The sequence below is a fragment of the Asparagus officinalis genome, chromosome 5 (genome assembly GCF_001876935.1).
Source record: "Asparagus officinalis chromosome 5, Aspof.V1, whole genome shotgun sequence".
NCBI lineage: Eukaryota > Viridiplantae > Streptophyta > Magnoliopsida > Asparagales > Asparagaceae > Asparagus > Asparagus officinalis.
Window position 1 is genome coordinate 129,400,650 of NC_033798.1, and position 21,244 is coordinate 129,421,893.

Below are 21,244 nucleotides of genomic sequence, written 5' to 3' on the forward strand. Positions count from 1 at the left end.
ACACATGATATTCATTGACCTAGAAAAAGCTTATCATAGAGTAATTAGGGAGTTAATGTGGTGAGTTTTAGAAAACAAACACGAATCTATTTTATATATTGAAGTGATTAAAGATATGTATGATAGAGTAACACCTAAAGTAAGAACTAATAAAGGAGAAAATAAGTCATTTCTTATAACCGTAAGTTTACATTAAGGGTCAGCCTTAAGGCCACATCTTTTTTGCTTTAGTTATCAACCAACTTAGTAGGCATATTCAGAATGAAGTACCACAGTGTATGTTATTCACTGATGATATAATATTAGTTGACGAAATTAGAACATATATAATTTCTAAAGTAAAAAGGTGAAGGCAAGCTATTGAAACTAAAAGAAAAAAAGCCTATAGTACATATTGATGGCCAAGAGATAGTTAAAAGTAATCAATTTCATTATTTAGAATCAATCATTCGGGATGATGATGAGATTGAAGATGATGTTGCCAATCGAACAAAATCAAGATGATTAAAGTGGAGTGCTTCAGGAGTCTTGTGTGATTGTAACATACCCATGAGACTTGAAAGAAAATTTTTATAGGATAGTTATAAAACTAACAATGTTTTATAGTTCAGAATATTGAAAAATTAAAAAACATGTGCAAAAATTGAGTATAGCATAAATGAGAATGTTGAGATGGTCTAGTGGGTATACACTAAAAGATAGGATAAGAAATGAATACATCCGCAACAAATTAGAGGTTGCTCCTATTAAGAATAAAATGAGAAAGAATAGATTATGATGGTATGCTCATATACAACGTAGACTTTTTAATGCACCGGTTAGAAAATTTGATGATTTTATAGCTAATGGGGCAAAGAGATCAAGAGGTAGAGCTAAAAGAACTTGATTGGAAGCAATCAAAAAAGATATAGTTATGCTCAGCTTAGCAGAGAGGATGACCCATAATAGAGCAGCATGGAAAGAATATAATTCATATAGTCGACTCCAAACATTTAAGATACGGACTTGTTGTTGTTGTTGTGTTCAAATATATCAAAGAAGATTAATATACTTTAAAAGAGGTACTGATGTATTATATAAACTATACTATAGTAACTACTTAAACTACATTCTTTAACTTCATTTCTGATGAGGATCAGAGAACTTTAAGCCCTATGACCACAACATTTATTAAAGATGCCAACTAAAAGGCAACAAAATTCATCATTCTGACCGAAAAAATATTCTACACGCTCAACAACTTTTGATCTCCCAAACTATTCAGTACATATATTCACAATCCATGAGTCAAAAAGCCACTTAATTTTAGCAAGCTCCACGATGGCGAACATTCTGGAAACTATTAAAATCCCATAACAATCACACAAAGTGGACAAAGGAACAATCCACCACAATGGTTCATAATTTGCCTTTAATTTATCCCCTCCAACATTCCCACTTCAAGAAACACGTACACGAACGCAGTAACTTAAAAAGCCCAACAGATAACCAAAATCACAAGAGACGAATGGTCCATACTCTTCTAACTTTAATTTAAAGCTAACATAATCAAGAGAGAGAGAGAGAGAGAGAGACCACATACAGCGAATTTTCACATGGAATCCCATCACGCCAACCTCATCATAAACCCACCCATTATACAATTGCCACAGTCTTTGATGATTATTCCTGCTATAACTTTAATGAAGTTAGTTCATAGGCTGCTTTCTCCTGGCCGGTAGGTTATGATAATAATAATAACAATAATAATAATAATCACGGTCATGATCATTAGATACCGATTTATTCTATTATATTGGTTTTTTATTATGACAGGGTTTCTGACTAAATAAGCATACGTACCTTGTTTAATAAAGTGCGGCGTGACTCAGAACACCTTTTAGTGTTGGACTAGAGACAAATCTAATTCTCTTATGCCAGCCGCGCAAGAGTCCAGAACAGAGCATATAATCCTTCTTAACAAATCTTTGTAGTCTAATGCTAGCTTTACGTCCCAGCTGGGATTTTCTCTGCAAAGATTTTTTAAAGAAATGTGTAAGTAATTGATATACTTGTAAAGAAAGATAAATAATGGTATTACTTCATTTCTATACACACGTGAGGTGGAAGTTTTACCGATCAATTTCGTTAGTGTCACCGAGCCCCTCCAACATGGGACTAAAGACCGAGATTAGCGTATCGAGAACAGCCCTTTCAGTTTCTTCCTGTATCCCAAAAAATAATAACAATAAAGGATATTTTTCAGGATATTGGAGAGCTATGCTTTTAAGAGAACAAGGGAGAAGTTTAGGAGAGAGAAAAAGGCATCTTGAGACACATGTAGAGATAATAAGTATGATGCATGAAAAAGCAAGATCAGCAGGTGCCACCAGCATCAGATAATCTGTAGATATTTCATGGATAAGTTGCAAATATTAAACCAATTAGTTCCTCAAATGCATAAAAAAGATGAAAGCTCACACCCTAAAAATTCTCTTAAATTTTATCCTCCCTATCCAAGAAAGATTTTTCCTATGCTCCGTAGCCTTCAAAAGAGGCTTAAATCAGGAAAAATGTTTCAGAAATGACCATATAGAATTGATATCAAATTAACAACCAGCTGTAAAAATTTACTCATTCCTATAATGGAATATTGTCAAATTAGCTTGAAACCGCATCCACAATTCTACTAATGTCCCACCCACCTCACCGTGATGAGAACACACCTTAATATGAAGAGAGAGAAAATCTTTTAGTCAACAAAACATTGCAGCTCATTTAAATATATCAAAAGGTCGGAGCACACTTTTATCATGCTTCTTATCACTTGGTAAATCTGAGTCATGCTGCTTTCAAAAGTTGAACCCAATGGGAACGACTTGGAAATGGATTACACATTCAGGCTCCATGCATCAGCAGTGCATAATGATATCTAGATTTGCAAATGATCATATTCTACTTTGCACAACTTGAGCAGATGTTGGAAGGCCAACACAAAGACAGCTTAACCTTTCCAATTCCCAACCCACGCCCAACTTCTTTTTTAAATTTTTTCTGGAGTTTATTTTCCATATTGGTCTCCTAAATCTTCCAATATTTGAGATTTTTCCGTCATTAAAATTTCTATTAGGTCCTTCAATCACATGGGTTCTTAAAATTAAGAACCTCAGTTAGTTTTACTATTAATAATTAATTGCGGTTTGGTTAGTTCTTAACCCAACACGGTCAATTACTAAAATACCCCAGTGGAACCCTTCCCCCAAAAACAAAAACGAACCCCAAACATCACTCCGTTCCCATCTTTCAATATTCTATAATTTGAGAGAAATGGGCTAGGAGGAAAATATACCAATGGAAGAGATGAGGGGAGCTGAGTTTGCCCTTTGGATTTGCGGGTCTTGGGACCCGTTAAACAGGTTGGTAAAAACAGAGGGGTATAACTGGAAACCCCATACAAAAAGCTAGACATTCACAGAATATTCCCCTTAAATTAATGTCAACTAATTAGAGGGACTAAATTGCACGAATATATATAATTTAAGGGACCTAATAGCACTTTCAATGATTGAGGATCAAATCTCAAGATTTGGAAGATATAAGGGACTGATATCAAAAAAACCCTTTTTATATCTTCTAACTAATTCAAACCTGTCCCAAGCTCACTTAATGTTTAGTTTAACTGGGGTCAAACTAGTGTTTAACATTTGGTAAGCAATTCACATCAATCTATGCAGCACCTAGCGTACATGAATGGCGAGCAATGCATGCATTCAGTACTGTACAGGATAAGATGAACCTAGTCTAAATCCATACCAAAAGAAAACAATATGCAGTTGCAAGCATCATGAAAATTGAATGGGAAGACTGGAGGAAATGGGGGCTTACATCTTGTCCATGAAACTCAGCATGGAGTTCAATGTCACTGCTCCTCAAAATAGAACGGAGGTGGGCCAATAATGGAGGGGACAACCCATATGTATGGGGCTTGCTACTCTTGGACAACCATGTTCCCCTCACCATGTGACTGGTTCTTGCTGGTTCACCACTTTGACACGAGCTATCATTTTCAGCAGATGGGACATCAAAATCTGAGTCAGACAACAGCACAATTAGCCTGCGCTTAGTCTATATTGACCAATACAAATATCACCTGACATTCAGTTATGTACAAAACAAAATAACAAAAAGAAAAGCATATTAGTAGGCATGGCAAATAGAACCAGAGGGATAACTTATTGGTGAGAATTCAGTCGGATATTTCAGTGGAGGAGTTAAACTGCACAATAAGACCATCAAGTTTGGATAGCGAAAGTCCATCAGACGGACGGTAGGTGACTTATGATGATTAAGGGAAAGATGATGTCATCAGTAGCAAATGACATGCACCAAGCAATGCCAAAAAAAATTATACAACTCAAAACAAGTGTACAAATTCGCAGAAAATGCGTGGTTTACATGCAGAAGGCCCTGATTCGATAAAAGGAAAGGGAATTTCTTAAAAAGCTTGTTAGGTCTTATGTTTATGAGCCAACTATCTAATTTATAGTTTTAATGATTAACAAACAATTCCTAACAATAACATCATTTGTTGAGTGTTTGTATTTGCTTGTTAGGTATTCTACACAAAGAACATCCAGTTGGAGTTTAGATGGAATTGCGCCTCAACGATAATATTCAAAGGAGGTTGGCGGAATCGAAATGAAGCCATTTGTGCATTCAAGTCAAAGATTCTCTATTTAGCTTCATCCTACCAAGTCGAGCTTATTGAAGATCTATAGCTTGGTATAGTGTTTTGTTAGTCTAGGTGTGTTTACTTTATGTGTTATACTTAAGAGCTCAAATATTACACACACACGTTTTCGGTTTATCGTTTTCAAGTTTAACCATATAAATATGAAACAATAGATATATTGATATACATATACATTCGTTTTATATTTATCATCTTTGTTTTGAAAATAATATGTTTGTGGATTAAAGACTTGTTTACACTATTTTATATCTTTCCACAAGTCTATTAGTTTATTAAAAAGTGTTTCAAACTTATTTGAAATTACTTTGTCCAAAATCAAGTGTTATGAGATTTTGTGTTTTGACCGATCTTACAAAATGATGAGTTTTCACAAACAGGAAATGATATTTCAAAATTTTCTTTTCTAACATGTTTATATTCATGTTTATAAACATATCCCCAAGTTTCATAATTTTTAGAATTTATTTGTTATTTTTAAATGTACTTTGAAATTCAACTTTAGTGTTCAATCAAGTCTCAGTGCATGTTTTCAGTCGACTGATAAGGATCATCAGTCAACCGAAAAACTCCTCTAGAATTATCATTTGTTTCTGCTTAGTCGACTGATTCCTATCAGTCGACCCAAACAGCTTATCAGTCGATCGATGGCTTGTATCAGTAGACCGATAAACTATTCTGGATTTTCTAATTTAATTCTGCTCAGTCGACTGATGTCCATCAGTCGACCGAGCCATCTCATCAGTCGACCAATAGCTTCTATCAGTTGACCGACGGAGTGTCGCTTTCCAGAACTCAACAGTCGGATCATCGGTCGACCGATATTACTGTTCAGTCGACCGATCGAGTATTTCATGCCAACGACTAGTTTTTGATGAGCTGAGTTTTGGGGCTATAAATACCCCACTTGCTTTGGTTTTTCTTAAGAGTTTTACATGTGCTTTTGGACTGTTTATTTCAAGTTTAAAAGATCAAAATTTTGTTTATGGTAAGAGGTTTTCACAAGAGAAGGGTTTCAATTTCAAGCTTGAGGCTTTCATCCTCAACACTTACATCTTTTGTTTTTGGAGAAGTTTTCTTAATTCATCTTCTAGCTATTTATCATTTTGTTTCTTATATATTTATGCTAGATTGATTTGAGTTAAATTTCATTTTATTGTTTACACACACAACATTTGAGCTTAGGAATTTCACATATAGTATTTGGGTTGTGAGAGTGTTACATTGAGAGTGAGCTTATATTGAGTTTTCATCCTTATTTAGAGAACAAATTATTTAATTGTACTTAATAGTTGAGATCATGTTGTAATACACAATGATGAGAAACATGGTCAATTCCAAGAGAAGTTGCGTCGGTTGTAAATCCTAGTGAGAGGTAGTAATGAGCACTTGAGAAATGTGACACGACTAGGCCAACACTTAGAGAAGTTTATTGTGTATTAACAATTATGTAAGATTGTAAACGATATCGGTGAGCGTTGAAAACTGATTGTGTAGTTTTTTTAGACAGTGGAGATTCTCCTCGAGGGTAAGGAGTAAAGACGTAGGTCGTGAGTCGACCGAACTCCGTGATCATTTGCCTTGTGTTTACGATTGTTATTTGTGCACTATCTCTCTTGTTCTTGTGTTCATGTTTATTTCGTCCATTGTTTAACTATACATCCTTGCAATTATCACTTGTGTATATCATATTTCTAGGATATAATTAATAAGTTTTTCATTTGACATTAATATCGGATTAGATTAGCAATTACCTTATTCACCCCCCTGTAGGGTACTTTCATTTGGTATCAGAGCTTGGTGTTCTTTGATTTGTGGCTTAATCCCCTAGAGTCAAAGATCCTCATTTTGATTTATTGCTAATCTAGTTTTGTGATTATTTCATCTTGCTTGCATTTATATAATGGATATGCACGGTGCATCTAGTTTAGACTATGTCATTGATATTGCTTCAAAATTTAATGATTTTCTTTATGCTCAATGATGTGTTAGATTTAAACTATTTGTTAAATCTAAACGTTTTAATTTATGAAAAATAATTGATCATGCTTATATTATGCCCACATTGGAGAAATCCAAGTGGAACAATAATGATAAAAGAATATTTATAATGAACAAGCTCTTATTAGAATTTTTGCTTAATACTTTTGATTCATCTATATCTAACAAGCTTGCTCATTTTGAGAGTGCTTACAAATTGTGAGTATTTATAAAAGCACATCAAGGAAAACTTGGAGGAGATCCGACATGTTTTGACGGATTTCACTTTAAGTGTTATTGGAGTTTTATCATGCACATGGTCACTAGGCGATAACCCTAATGAGGTATGCGAGTCTGAATCCGAATGTGATTTATCTATTAATGAACTCGCTTGTGCATATGAGAGATTAATGCATACCTATAACAAATTGTATTATAATTTTATAAATTTAAAAAACAAACATGTTGAGTTAAAATCCGATCATGATATGCTAGCTTCTAAATTTGATTCTATTGCTAAAGAAAATATGATCATCAAAGAAAATAATGAAAAACTAAAATTGGATCATATTGACTTGACTTCCAAAATTGTTAATATAGCTCATGAGAAGAATGACACCTTATTAGAAGTAGAAGCTATTAGAAATGAATTTAATTTTTTTAAGAATGATCATATTTGCTCTACTTCAATTGCCAATGCATGTGTCTAATAATGAGTTGAATCACATGAAAAATCAGATATCTTCATTAGATTCAACCTTAAACAAATGCATTGATAATAAGAACAAACTTATGGACTTGTGTGCAAAGTCACATAATACTAATTTCAAAACACTCACTCACTATGCACACATGTATATCAAAGTTTATAAATGCTCTATTTGCGATCGTAAAGACCATCTTGCAAAATTTTGCTATGATGCACAAAAATCTAAAAAATCTAATACTAATTCTTGTTGTGCATCATATAAAGTTTTCTCATTACACACACATACACATGCACTTATTGTTCATCATAAGCATGTTCATGTGTTCAAGTGTGATTATTGTGCTCGTTTTGATCATTTGACCAAATTTTATTTTGATTTAAAAAAAGTTTCACATTTGTAAAATGTTTCTAAAAAAACCATATTTGTTTGCAAATATTTCACGTGCACAATCAAACGATCAACATAAACAAGTGAATCTATTCCATTGCACTTATTAGTTATTACAATAGGAAGGGTCATTTGCGTGAATATTGTTATGACCGGACCCATGCACAAAATATGCCCAAATAGGATCATAACCCTAGGACTTTGAGCTTTATTGATAGGGATCATGTCCCTAAACTCTTCGGTACCAAGAGTGTTTGGATACCAAAACAAGTGATTTTTTAAAGAACAAAACTTTTAGCCTTTTTTCATGTTCTTTAAAAGATGATTTTTGTTTGGACTTTGTTCGTAAACAAATTTATGAACCTTTTTTTAAAAAAATAGAGAATATTTTTCATCATATTTAGAAAAGAACTTGATTTTTTATATAAAATAAATAGTGTTTTAAATTTTTTATATTGATCAAACTTATTTTTGAGAATTTGTTTTTGTTTTCATTACATATCATGAATTTTTATTGATTTTGATTTAGAAGAAGAGGTATATATTTAGCAACCTCCTAGATTTATTGATCTTTTTCTTCCATATCATGTTTTTCCGGGTGCAAAATCTTTATATGGGTTGAATCAAGATTGCCTTTCTAGTTTTCTTGTCGAAAATGATTTAATTGATGTATGTTTGTTTTATCCTAAGCATACTTCTTTTTTATCTTTGTGGATAAAACATATAAATGTTTCGACATCACTCTTTGTGTGATCATGTAAATAAGTAATATGTATCCCTTATTTATATTGATACAAAATCTTAAAATAGCAGACATTTTTACCAAGCCTCTTTACCAAGAAAATCTTTTGTTGTATAAGAGGCGGGTTAGAATTTTCATGATTTCTTCTTATTTGCGCTATGATTTGCTTTTACTTGAAAATATCTTTTCATGGCTTATAAATTTTTTACTTTCATTTGGATTTTAAATTTTTATGGACTTGTGGCTTTTCATTCATCGATTCTCATGATTTTCATCTCATGATCTTCTTTCATTTGATATATATATCATAATTATCATGACTTATTTAAGAATTGTTTTTACATATATGTTTTGAGACACCGTTCATAATGATATATCTTCATGTGTTCTCATGGTCTCTTTGAATGTGAGTTGTCATGATATTTTTTTATCTATGCTCACATCTTGTTGCCTTATATTTTTCTTTATATATGTTTTAAGGAATTTTGATAGGGGGAACTTTTTTCCTATATTTTTTTTATACTCACCCTTTTTTTTAATAGGGGAAGCTTACGCTCTCTTATCTCTTATTGTTTTCCCCATTTTGATGTTGACAAAGAGGGAGAAACAAGTATTTATAAGTATATCTTGCTTTTTGCTTCCTATTGATTTAATGCATGGGGATTATAAAGTGTATATTCATTTGGTATCATGCATATTTATACTTTTTGTGTAGATTGTTTATTATCATCCAAAAAAAGAGATTGTTAGGTCTCATGTTTATGAGCCTACTATCTAATTTAGTTTTGATGATTAATAAATAATTTCTAACATCGTTTATCGAGTGTTTGTATTTGCTTATTAGGTATTCTACACAAAGATCCTCTAGTTGGAGGTTAGATGGAATTATACCTCAACGATAATATTCAAAGGAGGTTAACGGAATCGAAATGAAACTATTTATGCATTCAAGTCAAAGATTCTCTATTGAGCTTCATCCTACCAAGTCGAGCTTATTGAAAATCTATAGCTTAGTATAGTTTTTTGTTAGTCTAGGTGTGTTTACTTTATGTGTTATACTCAAGAGCTCAAATATTACACACATACGCGTTTTCGATTTATCATTTTCAAGTTTAACCGTATAAATATAAAATAATAGAAATATTGATATACATATACATTCGTTTCATATTTATCATCTTTGTTTTGAAAATAATGTGTTTACGGACTAAAGACTTATTTACACTATTTTATATCTTTCCTTAAGTCTATTAGTTTATTGAAAAGTGTTTCAAACTTGTTTAAAATTATTTTGTCCAAAATCAAGTGTTTTGAGATTTTGTATTTTGATCGATTTTGCAAAATGATGAGTTTTCACAAACGGGGAATGATATTTTAAAAATTTCTTTTCTAACATGTTTATATTCATGTTTCTAAACATTTCCCCAAGTTTTATAATTTTTAGAATTTATTTGTTATTTTTAAATGCACTTTGAAATTCAACTTTAGTGTTTAATCAAGTATATGTGCATGTTTTCAGTCGATTGACAAGGATCATCAGTCGACCGAAGAACTCCTCTGAAATTGTCGTTTGTTTCTGCTTAGTCGACTGATTCCTATCAGTCGACCGAAACAGCTTATCAATCGACCGATAGCTTGCATCAGTCGACCGATAAACTGTTCAGGGTTTTCTAATTTGTTTCTGCTCGGTCGACCGATGTCCATCAGTCGATCGAACCATCTCATCAGTCGACCGATAGCTTCTATCAGTCGACCGACGGAGTGTCGCTTTCCAGAACTCAGCCAACAATCGGATCATCGGTCGACCGATATTACTGTTCAGTCGACCAATAGAGAGTATTTCCTGCCAACGACTAGTTTTTGATAAGCTGAGTTTTTTGGGCTATAAATGCCCCTCTTGCTTTGGTTTTTCTTAAGAGTTTTACAAGTGTTTTTGAGCTATATATTTCAAGCTTTAAAAGATCAAAAATTTGTTTATGTGAAAAGGTTTTCACAAGAGAAGGGTTTCAATTTCAAACTTGAGGCTTTCATCCTCAACACTAACATCTCTTATTCTTGATGAAGTTTTCTTAACTCATCTTTTAGCTATTTATCATTTTGTTTCTTATATATTTATGATAAATTGATTTGAGTTAAATTTTATTTTATTGTTTACACACACAGCCTTTGAGCTTAAGAATTTCACATACAGTATTTGGGTTGTGAGTGTTACATTAAGAGTGAGCTTATATTAAGTTCTCATCCTTATTTAGAGAACAAATTATTTACTTGTGCTTAATAGTTGAGATCACGTTGTAATACACAATGACACTTATAGAAGTGGTTGGTGAGAGACGGGGTCAATTCCAAAAAGAGTGACATCGGTTGTAAATCCTAAGAAGAGGTAGTAATTCCGAGCACTTGAGGAAGGTGACACGGGCTAGACCAACATTTAGAGTGTATTGTGTATTAACAATTGTGTAAGATTGTAAACGTTATCGGTGAGCGTTGAAAACCGATTGTGTAGTTATGTTTTGATTCTCCTCGAGGATGAGCGGAGACGTAGGTCGTGGGTCAACCAAACTCCGTGATCATTGCCTTGTGTTTGCGATTGTCATTTGCGCACTCTCTCTCATGTTCCTGTGTTCATGTTTATTTCGTCCATTTACATCCTTGCATTTATCACTTGTGTATATCATATTGCTAGGATATAGTTAATAAGTTTTTAATTTGGCATAAATATCGAATTAGTTTAGCAATTACCCTATTCACCCCCCATGATACTTTCAAAGCCTACTTCAGATAACACTCCTAAGGGGACTTTTTGATGCATATGGGCCTATGTTGCATGTTAACCACATGGGATGGTGGAAACATGGGCCGGCTGAGAGTCATGACCTGGTGTGCTCCTGAGTGAACTCTTAAGTAGAGATCTGTCAAAATCAATACTACTGAAAGAAAGGGAGCTAATTTCAGTAACAAGTCGTAATCCTAGGCAAACCAGAACTCTGAAGATCTACATGAATCCATCTTTATCATAGAGTTTTGTTAGAGCCACCTTTTTTGCCTGCAAAATCAACATTATGGTAAACTAAACCTAAACACTAATCATGGGATGGGATGGTTGACAAAAATGACAATAATGTCGAGAATATTTATAGCACAGCCACAAGGTAACAGGCTATTATCAGGCCTATTGTCGGATCCAAGCTTGTGCTTGAGCCAGCAGGAATGCACCCAAACTACGGTGGATTGTTCTACCGAAACTCGGGCTGGGCTCAGCTCAGTCAGACTGTGTTGAGGCTAGTCAAACGGGCCCAACCAAACCACCTTATCTAGAATAATTTGGACTAGGGTTTTGGTGCTTGATGAAGAGTGCTCTTCTGATTCTCTGAACCACTGGATTCCATCTGTTGGATGATTCTAATACGACTTGAACGAAGAGTAGCTCTCAAGCTATCACTAAGTCCCCTTCTTGGTTCTACTTGATTGTTTGACAGTGATCTGTCCAAAGACATAAGATATTATTTCTACAATTTTCAGTTGCTTCTAACTGAAGGTTTGAAGGTGATTTGTCTGTGAACTGTAAGTAGTGAGGAAATATTTCTCTTTATGCCAAATAAAAAAGAAAAAGCAAGCAACTAATATAGCAAGCTATCAGATATTTTCTTTCACAGGAATTTATCCTTCAGTTGTTTTAAGGTCAAGTAAGGAAAGAAGAAAAGTTAGTACTTCACCTAAAGGTATAACATCATAAGGGTTGTCACCCTTTGGGAGAAATCCATAGAAGGTGATTAGATGAGATCCAGGGAGGCTTCCATAGCTAAGATAGCATTGCTCTCCTTCACCACAATGTCTTGATACAAGGAACTTTAAGGACTTTGTTTCAGAATTCACTCTGCCATAGCGTAATACATGTGGACATAGCTACAATATAGCAGAACCATCAGAATTAGAAACACTCAAACAATGAAAGAAAAAAGAAGTAAATAAAGTAGTGGGACCTTTCCATATTTATTGCCTAAAATTCAGATTTCACATATTCACGTTTTACAATTTAGGCTTGTGATTTGCATGTAATTCACTCCTCTGTTCATAAGCTTGTGGTCATAAACTTGTTGACTGACACAGTTCCTGTACACAATAAATCCAGTTGAGAGGGCATGAAAAAACTCGTATGCTCTTTCCTTGACCCCTCAGATACATAATTTTGGAGAGGGATGTTATAATATTATTTTTAGATATCTAATTAGCATTAACAAGGCACAATGTTTTCTCAGCTAACCAAATAGTAGGGTGATGGTCAGGGCAGAGATCCAAACTGTCAAGGTGTAGAAGATTTAGATGCAATTAACTTAAGGGGGAAATGTAGAAGAGATAAATTTCTAGATTGCAAGAGTGCAAAATTGCCTTCATGAAAAGATAAAGAGGTTGTAGTTCACGCTGCAAACCGAATGATTAAGAAGTCCAGCAACAGGAACCAGGCAAGTTCTCAGCTTTCCATCAGAACAAACAATCTTCATGCCATTTGAATACCAAAGTTCACAAGCCCACAGGTAGCAGTCCCAGGTATATAGCTCTGGTGGGAATATCTTGGGATATTTAGCAAATAAAGTAGGACACAATGCGTCATACTGCTGGCGCAAATGCTGAAGAAAGAGACAGTTAGTGATGAGAAAAAACGATGGACTTTCCAGCTAAAGCGAACAATCTACAGTAGGATGAAAGAGCACCTCTTTAGCCTGCAATAGTTCTTCAAACAGTAGGGTTCCTTCAAGAGCAGCAAGAGCATCAATTCCAAAAGTCAATCCTGGATTGGTCAACAGTATAAAAACGACTTGCATCAGACAGACTCCTTTACAAAGGTTAGTATTGATGAAACAAGCAAAAGATAGCAATCACCACTTATCTAAATATGCAAAATTACTTCTTTTAGAGAACAAAAAATATTTTTTCAGTTCGCATCCATGTTAAGAAATTGTCGAGACTCGAGCATGAGAAAAGTACCTGTCTTAAACTTTTCTGGCAATGTCTTGAAGTAGATCTTGAACTTGGAATTGGAGTTCCTCCTCTCTTTCATACTCCACAACAACAACATTGTCTCAGAGCTAACATCATCCAGTTCTTTCAAAACGTCAAACTATAGAGTAATGCGAGAATACATGAACAAGAAGCCGATCATACAAATAAGAATACATATTAATGTCTTAACTGAAACACAATACCAGGAATTTCTTAAATAATAAAAGAAATGAAAACATATAATAATGTAGAAAAATGCTCATTCAAGGAACGATGCTTGTCCCTGTTACATCTGATAATCACTCAATTCGAAGAAATTTATTCATCTTGGTATCTCAATGTACCTTGAATATTTATCTCGACGCTTCTATGGTATATCGTTATTCCATCTACAAGTTAATCCTACACAAACTCAAGGAGAGAGGACAATCACAGAATGGATGACAGGGATGGATAAATAAAAGAAGTTTTTACACACAAACTCATTTATTGACATGACAAACCAGTATCGTGTCATTCTAGAGAAGGTAGTACCAAAAAGGATGTCAGGGCTTCTTGATCACGCCATGTTCGCATCCACAATGCAACCCAGTGCAGGAATGTCAAGTGGAAACGAGTTGTGAATGGACTTGGGGAGGATGCTGCGGGTCTGATGAATACAATTTGGGTCTCGCATGTCAGGGATCCGATTATTGTTGACGGGTACATGATTGTTTTCCCTCTACTACACAGCCATGTGGAAGTGGAGGATGGAGAAACTGCTGGATACACTATATACAACAATGCAAAAAATGCATATCGTGGCTATTAATCAAAATTAAAAGAATACCTGGAACGCTTGTCAATCCTATCTCCTAAGTTCTACATGAAAATCTCAAGATCTACCTGAAAAGCTTCCCCAAGAGAAAAAGCATCCATTTGATATCCACCCATCATCGAAAAGGAGCAATACAAAGAGATAGGTTCTTGAAATTTTCTGTTCATTTATTTTTCTAATTTTTCATCTTATCTTCATAAAACTTTCTGTATTTTCATAAGGCCACATATGAACCCTATTTATAGGATTAACTAGCCTTGTAGATAACAAATTCTAAACGACTTAGAATTATTCACAAACTCAATCCATAATGGTCAAGGATAGAATGAAACCGTATTGCACTTGTACCTATTTTAATGACATTAGTGAGACCAATTGGATCCCATATCGAGAATCAATTATTAATCAAATTAATAATTTCAATTTAAGAGTCAAGCCCCTATCCGACCAACTGTTCATAAAAGTTCTATGAGATTAATTATTTAAAAATAATATTATTTTACATTCAATCATTTCCAGTATTATTTATTTAAGGCAACTCTTTTGAGCAGGAAAATTAACCTATTTGCTCATGCCTAAATTGCAATTCACATGAACATAAATAATTTTAAAACATCAAAATATTTTTTATAATAAAATAAATATTGAAAATATTTTCCAAAGCCAACTACTAACAAGAATTTAATAACTTTATGAAAATGCATAATAAATTAACTCATCATAATGAGCACACTGGATTCCATCTAGATAGTCATCTAATAAAATCTCTAGCAACCTAACGTTTCAGGTTATATTACGCTTATTAAGCAAGTTTAATCATCACATTAAAGCATATTAAATTATCAAATTGGAAATAACAATATCATCAGGTCAAAGGGACCATACAACAATTTGAATTCTTTATTTCTTAGGTGACTCATCCTAGAACATCCAAATGTAGTCTAGTAATACACACATCACAATGCATGCTTAAGATATACACTCCGGGAATCCTATTTCACAGTGGTTGAGACCCACCACCACATGGTCCACATCTCATAGTTAGTGTCATGCATAATAACTGGTTATAATGAAGTTATCATTTTTTAGCTATAGACTAAGCACAAGTTAAAAAAAACCTCTAAATTAGATCATATCACCAAGCAAGTGATCATCATAGTGCATGATCTAACAAAATAATTTCTAAAGATATTATACCAATTATAAAAATGATACATAAATTATATGCGCAACAATTAAATCTATTAATATTTAAAAAATACATAATTTAATGTTTAAGGGCATATTATTACTACTCTAGCAGAAACTCCTAATAGCCGAGCAATTGACAATCATATTGACGCAAGAATTGAAAGCAGTGATGCGGTATGGCTGGAGCTCTTGATAAGAGGCCCAAGTTCCTTTCCTTCAAAAAAAATAAATAAAAATGGAAAGCAGGGAAAACATTGGACATGCTCTCTCTCCAGTCAATTGTCCATTATTGCTTGGATGAGCAATGTACTTTATGATGTAAATCTTTACTAATGTCTCATTAATGAAAGAGAGTAAAAATAACCAAACTTTAGCACTCATCAACAAGACAAAGATATTATTAATTACAAACACTGGTGCATGGTCACTTCAAGAAAAGAGTAGTAGCCACAATGTATGCTTGGATGCATGGTACTCCATAGATACTCCTCCAATGTGCATAAAATATAAATTGCATCCCAAGCATATAAAATGACGTGACCAAGACCAAGCGGCAAAAAAACCTAATTCATAAATAATCTGTTTGCGCTTCCATTGGGTTTGTAATTTAATAATATAATAGACAAACCTCACTTTATGAAGAACAGTAAGGTTGATTTATATAGCTCAAAATGAATCATATTTTCTGATATGTATGCTTTCTTGATCACTCTGCCATTATAAATCCATGTCTACATTTAATATATCGACCAACATACAGATAATTTCTGATATGTTGGATTTCTTAAGAACTGTTATATCAAAAACATCCACAATGCAGCATAGAACTAAAGGTAACCTCATACCATATCAGATTCACGAGAAAGATAAGTTCATACCATATCAGATTCACGGACATGTTCCTCAGATATGATAAGCGACTCAGGAACCTCCAGAGCTATGTCACCAATTTTAATATCTTCTGATGCAACTGCTCCTCTTCCAGCTTCTTCAAAATCTAAACTATCGAAGAAAAGAAATATAAGAATGTCAATGATAAGGCAGGAATAACCCAGGATGAAGGTTGGAATGATCTCTTGAAATAACTATGAGAATAATGCCAGAGATCAGAAATAGATTGTACTTAATCAGATGACAATGTTTGCAAACAACAGGACCAGATAGCATGCACACACTAATGATGGAAATATAGCAGCAGTGCTGAAATATTTGATTCAGCTTTATCTGACAATGACACTTTGACATTTATTTATGCCCACTTTTATCTGAGAGTAAATTTCTGATGAATATTTGGTTCAGATTTTGTTTTGAAGGTTTTTTGAAGACGCCAGATGGGTTAATTCAGGTTTTGCAAAAGAGGTTAAATATTCATGCAGGTCATCTTTTTCTGTATTTAGTAGGATGCAGTGGCGGTTTGGGGGTGCTGCTATTTACTTTTGATACTAGATTAGCAGATATCAATAAATTCGTATTCCTTGAATACTGATATTTCTCATCTATCCCCTATTCAGGTAACAAGAAAAACTAAAGGGATACTTACATTACCTCTCTCCCTGAACCAATCAGAGAAGTCCTTAACTGTCCTATTTATACCTCATCCTTAAATAGTTCATTTGCTGAACATAATTTTCTAATGGGATAGATCCTGACCATGTTGATCCACCAAAAGAAATTATCAAGTGTCTATGCACTATGCAGTACTTTCCAAGTTTATCTTCCTCTGCTACCAGCATCCTTCAGTCTCCAATGATCATCTATCTAAAACTCTGGTTGTTTGGTTGTGATAGTTGCATGGATTGTTCATACAAGTGAATGCCATTACAAGGATTCTAAATCGTTCGCTTAGTACGCTAGCAAGTTGCCCAAATCTACTAGTCTGTGTAACCAAATAACGTAACTTACCCTTGTTGCTTAGTACGCTTAGTACACTAGCAAGTAGCACTATATTGGAATGATAACCAGGATATGAACACATAATTTTTCTCAACATAAGGAGTCTAGCTTCAGACTTACAAGCAATCTTCAGCTTTGTTCTTATGCCACAACTGTCCCCCCATTTTAACAGCTCTTTAGCATCAACAGGAAAGTCCTTAGCAACCATGTAGTCTGTGTATTTAGCACCGACAGAGTTTATCATAGCCACAGTTGCATTTTGTAAGATTTGCAAGACTTCCAACCCATCAGGTTTAGCACAAGATATCAAGGAACTAATCATTAAGAGTATTGTATTAAGGGATTCAAGCTCATTTCTGCAGCTAAAGGGACCATAATCATCATCTTCCATAAAATATAGCTCTACCTGAGTGGAAGAAAAAGAAACTCAAGTCCCTGAGTTCTAGTTGAAAAATATTATGACAAAGTAGTTTATCAAAAATTAAAAAACACTTCACAATTATGAAGGAAGAAGAAAATTTTTGGCCGGCAGCAATATATTACCTCATCTAGATACAATATTCTTGCAGATCTGACGATTTGTTCAAATATATGGAACACCTCTTCTCTATTTGAAGGCACAGGCACTTGAAATTTAAACGTCAGGTCGCTGCCATGTACTAAATCCTGGCGACAAAAGGAATAAATCTTACAATCAACTCATAAAATGCAACAGGAAATGGTTATTTGTACAAGCTTGAAATAAAATGAATGAATATGCTTAATTACAAACGTTGCTTGCACGAAGAGAAGTTGCATTCAGCTCAAAATTCTAGCTTCACCTGTTATCTTTTAACGACCAACCTTCATCTATTATGATTGTCACAAGCTATAATATAAACATAAAAAAGAAACCCTAGGTTCAACAATCGGGGCAAAGTCTAACATAAATAAGGTCTAAATCAAATCGAATGAAATGAAGATTGGAAATCGACGGGATTTAAGGACTCATTGAACAAAAAAATAATCAAAATAAAATACAACTCCCGCGAGCACAAGCAATTGCTTAACAAAAAGTACCTTCTTTTGGGAGAAAAGGGGATCATCCTCAGAGAGAGATGGGAGGCACAGAGTAAGCATTTCGCTCCTTTTCGTCTCTCTTTCTGCAGCTTCAGCCATTTCCAATTCTTCAATCGAAGAAAAAATTACAGTATCGTAGAACTTTAACGATAAAAGCGAGAAAAAGCCCTAATTTCAGAGAAATGAGGAACACTGAAGGAGGATTAAGGGTTTAGGGTTTATCAGAAGCCCTAACTTCGGAGAAAAGATAGAGATAGACCGTAATTTATGGGCTAGACTTAGGGCCGACTATTTATAAAAAAGAAAGACCGTCCGTTAAATTGGATGGGGTCCATTTTCGGCCCTTAATACAGTGTTATCTATCTATACTACTATATAATTAGTGGTGACATTTTCGCCCTTCCTATTATTTGTAACTAGTATGAACACCGTACAAAGCACGTCATATTTTTTTTCGCTATAGTAACCTCGGTTTAACTGTTACATTAATATTTTTTATTTTTTAAATTGCTACAGTATTCCGCCTCCACTACAGTTCCCGTGTGCTACAGAAATAATTTTTTTAAAAAAAATCCATGTTGTCCAGTTTTTATATTTGCTGTAGCAATAATGCTACAGTGAATACTACTGTAGCATTTACTGTGTCATGAATAGTGAATGCTGGGTTCTCCCATTTGTATAGAGGAGTAGATTTAATGGGTAAAATAATCATTTTGTAATAGAAATATTTTCTTTTTCATTCTTATTTCTATAAGATTCTAAATCATGACATGAGAATAGGATTTGAACCCACATAATTAATATTGTAACTTTTTGAGAGAAACCTTTATTTTATTTCTTTTCTTTTTTTCCTTTTTTATTTCTAAAACATTTTTAAATCATGAAATGATAATGTACAAATAATTAAATTGTAATATCCCATTTTTCTTTTTCTTTTTTTATTTTAGTCATTTGCTATAATTATATTGTCCTCAATTAGGAAACTACTCAACAAAATTGTTTTAAGGATAGATTTATTTGATAAATAACAGATTAATGTATATTTTAATTTAGAGCGTCATAATAAAGTTGCATAAATTAAGTTATCATCAAACTATTAAAAGAAAATATAAGACTAATCATATAACTAATTATAATACTATATAATGCACATAATGGGGGTACTAAAAGTTGGATGAGTGGTAGACACTATCCTCCTTCCTATTGTAAGATGGAGGATGAAATGGTAATATTGTGAGAGCTTTTATTTTATTTCCTTTTATTTATTTTCGTTATTATTTCTACAAGTCTCTAAATCATGACATGAGAATAGGATTTGAACTCACGCAATTAAGATCATAAGTTTTTAAGAGAATCTTTTATTTTTAACTTTCTTATTTCTACAACATTCTAAATCATGAAATAATAATGCACACATGATTAAATAGCAATATATCCATTTTTCATTTTTTTATTTTAATCGTTTATTCTAATTATATTACCCTCAATTAGAAAACTACTCAACCAATTTGTGTTAAGGATGGATTTAATTGCTAAATAACAGTTTAAGATATATTTTCTACGTAGAACCCTATAATAAAATTATTTAAATTAAGTCATCATTAAACTTTTATATAAAAATATAAGACTAATCGTATAACTTGGTATGTTTAACGCATGTGCCAATATACTAGTTATTATTACCTGTGGGCCAAGCCTTCCAAAGAGAAAATCCTTGGTCAGCCATTTAACAATCTAGGTAGACATGGTCAATGCCCAAGAGAAAAAAAGTCATATATAAAATCATTTTGAGGCAAGACAAATGAAAAATTCCTTGGGGACCCCAAATTATGGGACTCAATGGGGGACAGGTGAGGTGTCAACCACTAGATGCATGATCTACTGTTCATGAACAGTAGATCATGCACCCAGGGGTTGACACCTCATATGTCCCCCCTTGGGTCCCGTGATTTGGGGTCCCTGTAGAACAACTCCAAGACAAATATCAATTACATATATTAATATGACCACATTTCCTATACATTAACATTCTTACACCACAAATAGCAAGTTATTAACTATGACATTTATATCTGGATAAGGATCCTTCTTGAATAATCTAACTTTTTTGACCAAAATTAATTAGATGATAAAGGAGCTAGAATAGAGTGCTAAATCTCTGATAACAAGGATCTCTTAGGGGATGTTTGGTTGGTTTCCTAAAAATCAAGAAAAGGAAAAGGTTACATTGAAATCAATAAAATATTAATTTCATCCATTTGCATTCCTAAAACTCACAATAACATTCAATAAAATATTATTTTTATCCCACAACTCATCTCATATCATCTCCTAAAAATAAACCAAATACAAAAAATATGTCACATCATCCAACTCATCTCATCTCCATCACATCTCATCTTTAAAAATCACTCACATCATCCAATAATATGGTGACAACTCATCACATCTCATTAACATTTTATTTCCATACATTTCCTCTAAAAAAGCTAGGAAATCAATTTCCTTAAGTGCGGGTCACATCATCCAATAATATAATGATAACTCATCGCATCTCATCTATTTTCTTATTTTTATGAATGAACCAAACACAAGAAAATAACCTATTACAGGAAATATGTTTCTTATAATTTATTTTCTTATTTTTTAGCCAACCAAACAACCTCAAAATAAATTTTCTTAAAAAATCACCCACATCATCCAATAAAATAATGTGATAACCCATCTCTCATTCT

The 21,244-nt window shown here is 33.4% G+C and overlaps 1 protein-coding gene across 3 annotated transcripts; it reads right to left on the minus strand.

The window, feature by feature from the left end:
• LOC109841323 lies at positions 1,284-18,757 on the minus strand. Of its 3 annotated transcripts, none has more exons than XM_020410255.1 (12): positions 18,510-18,757; positions 17,994-18,116; positions 17,571-17,856; positions 16,436-16,554; positions 13,535-13,667; positions 13,261-13,337; positions 12,979-13,176; positions 12,265-12,454; positions 3,865-4,067; positions 2,116-2,204; positions 1,843-2,009; positions 1,284-1,668 (listed from the first exon to the last, which is right to left on the minus strand). In XM_020410255.1, the coding sequence occupies exons 1-11, from the start codon at positions 18,606-18,608 to the stop codon at positions 1,880-1,882; spliced, it is 1,647 nt and encodes a 548-aa protein (XP_020265844.1). In that variant the 5' UTR covers positions 18,609-18,757; the 3' UTR covers positions 1,284-1,668; positions 1,843-1,879. The 3 variants fall into 3 exon arrangements, with proteins under 3 accessions (XP_020265844.1, XP_020265845.1, XP_020265846.1); XM_020410256.1 differs by having other exon boundaries at positions 1,284-1,671; XM_020410257.1 differs by having other exon boundaries at positions 1,284-1,677.

What these genes read in the sequence shown, in the direction of transcription:
- LOC109841323 (XM_020410255.1), bottom strand. Translation starts at nt 18,608, where the DNA reads ATGGCTGAAGCTGCAGAAAGAGAGACGAAAAGGAGCGAAATGCTTACT. An exon ending in GAATATTGTATCTAGATGAG is followed by an intron (nt 17,857 to 17,993) that starts GTAATATATTGC and finishes TCTTCCACTCAG; the next exon opens with GTAGAGCTATATTTTATGGA. An exon ending in AACAAAGCTGAAGATTGCTT is followed by an intron (nt 16,555 to 17,570) that starts GTAAGTCTGAAG and finishes TCGATAGTTTAG; the next exon opens with ATTTTGAAGAAGCTGGAAGA.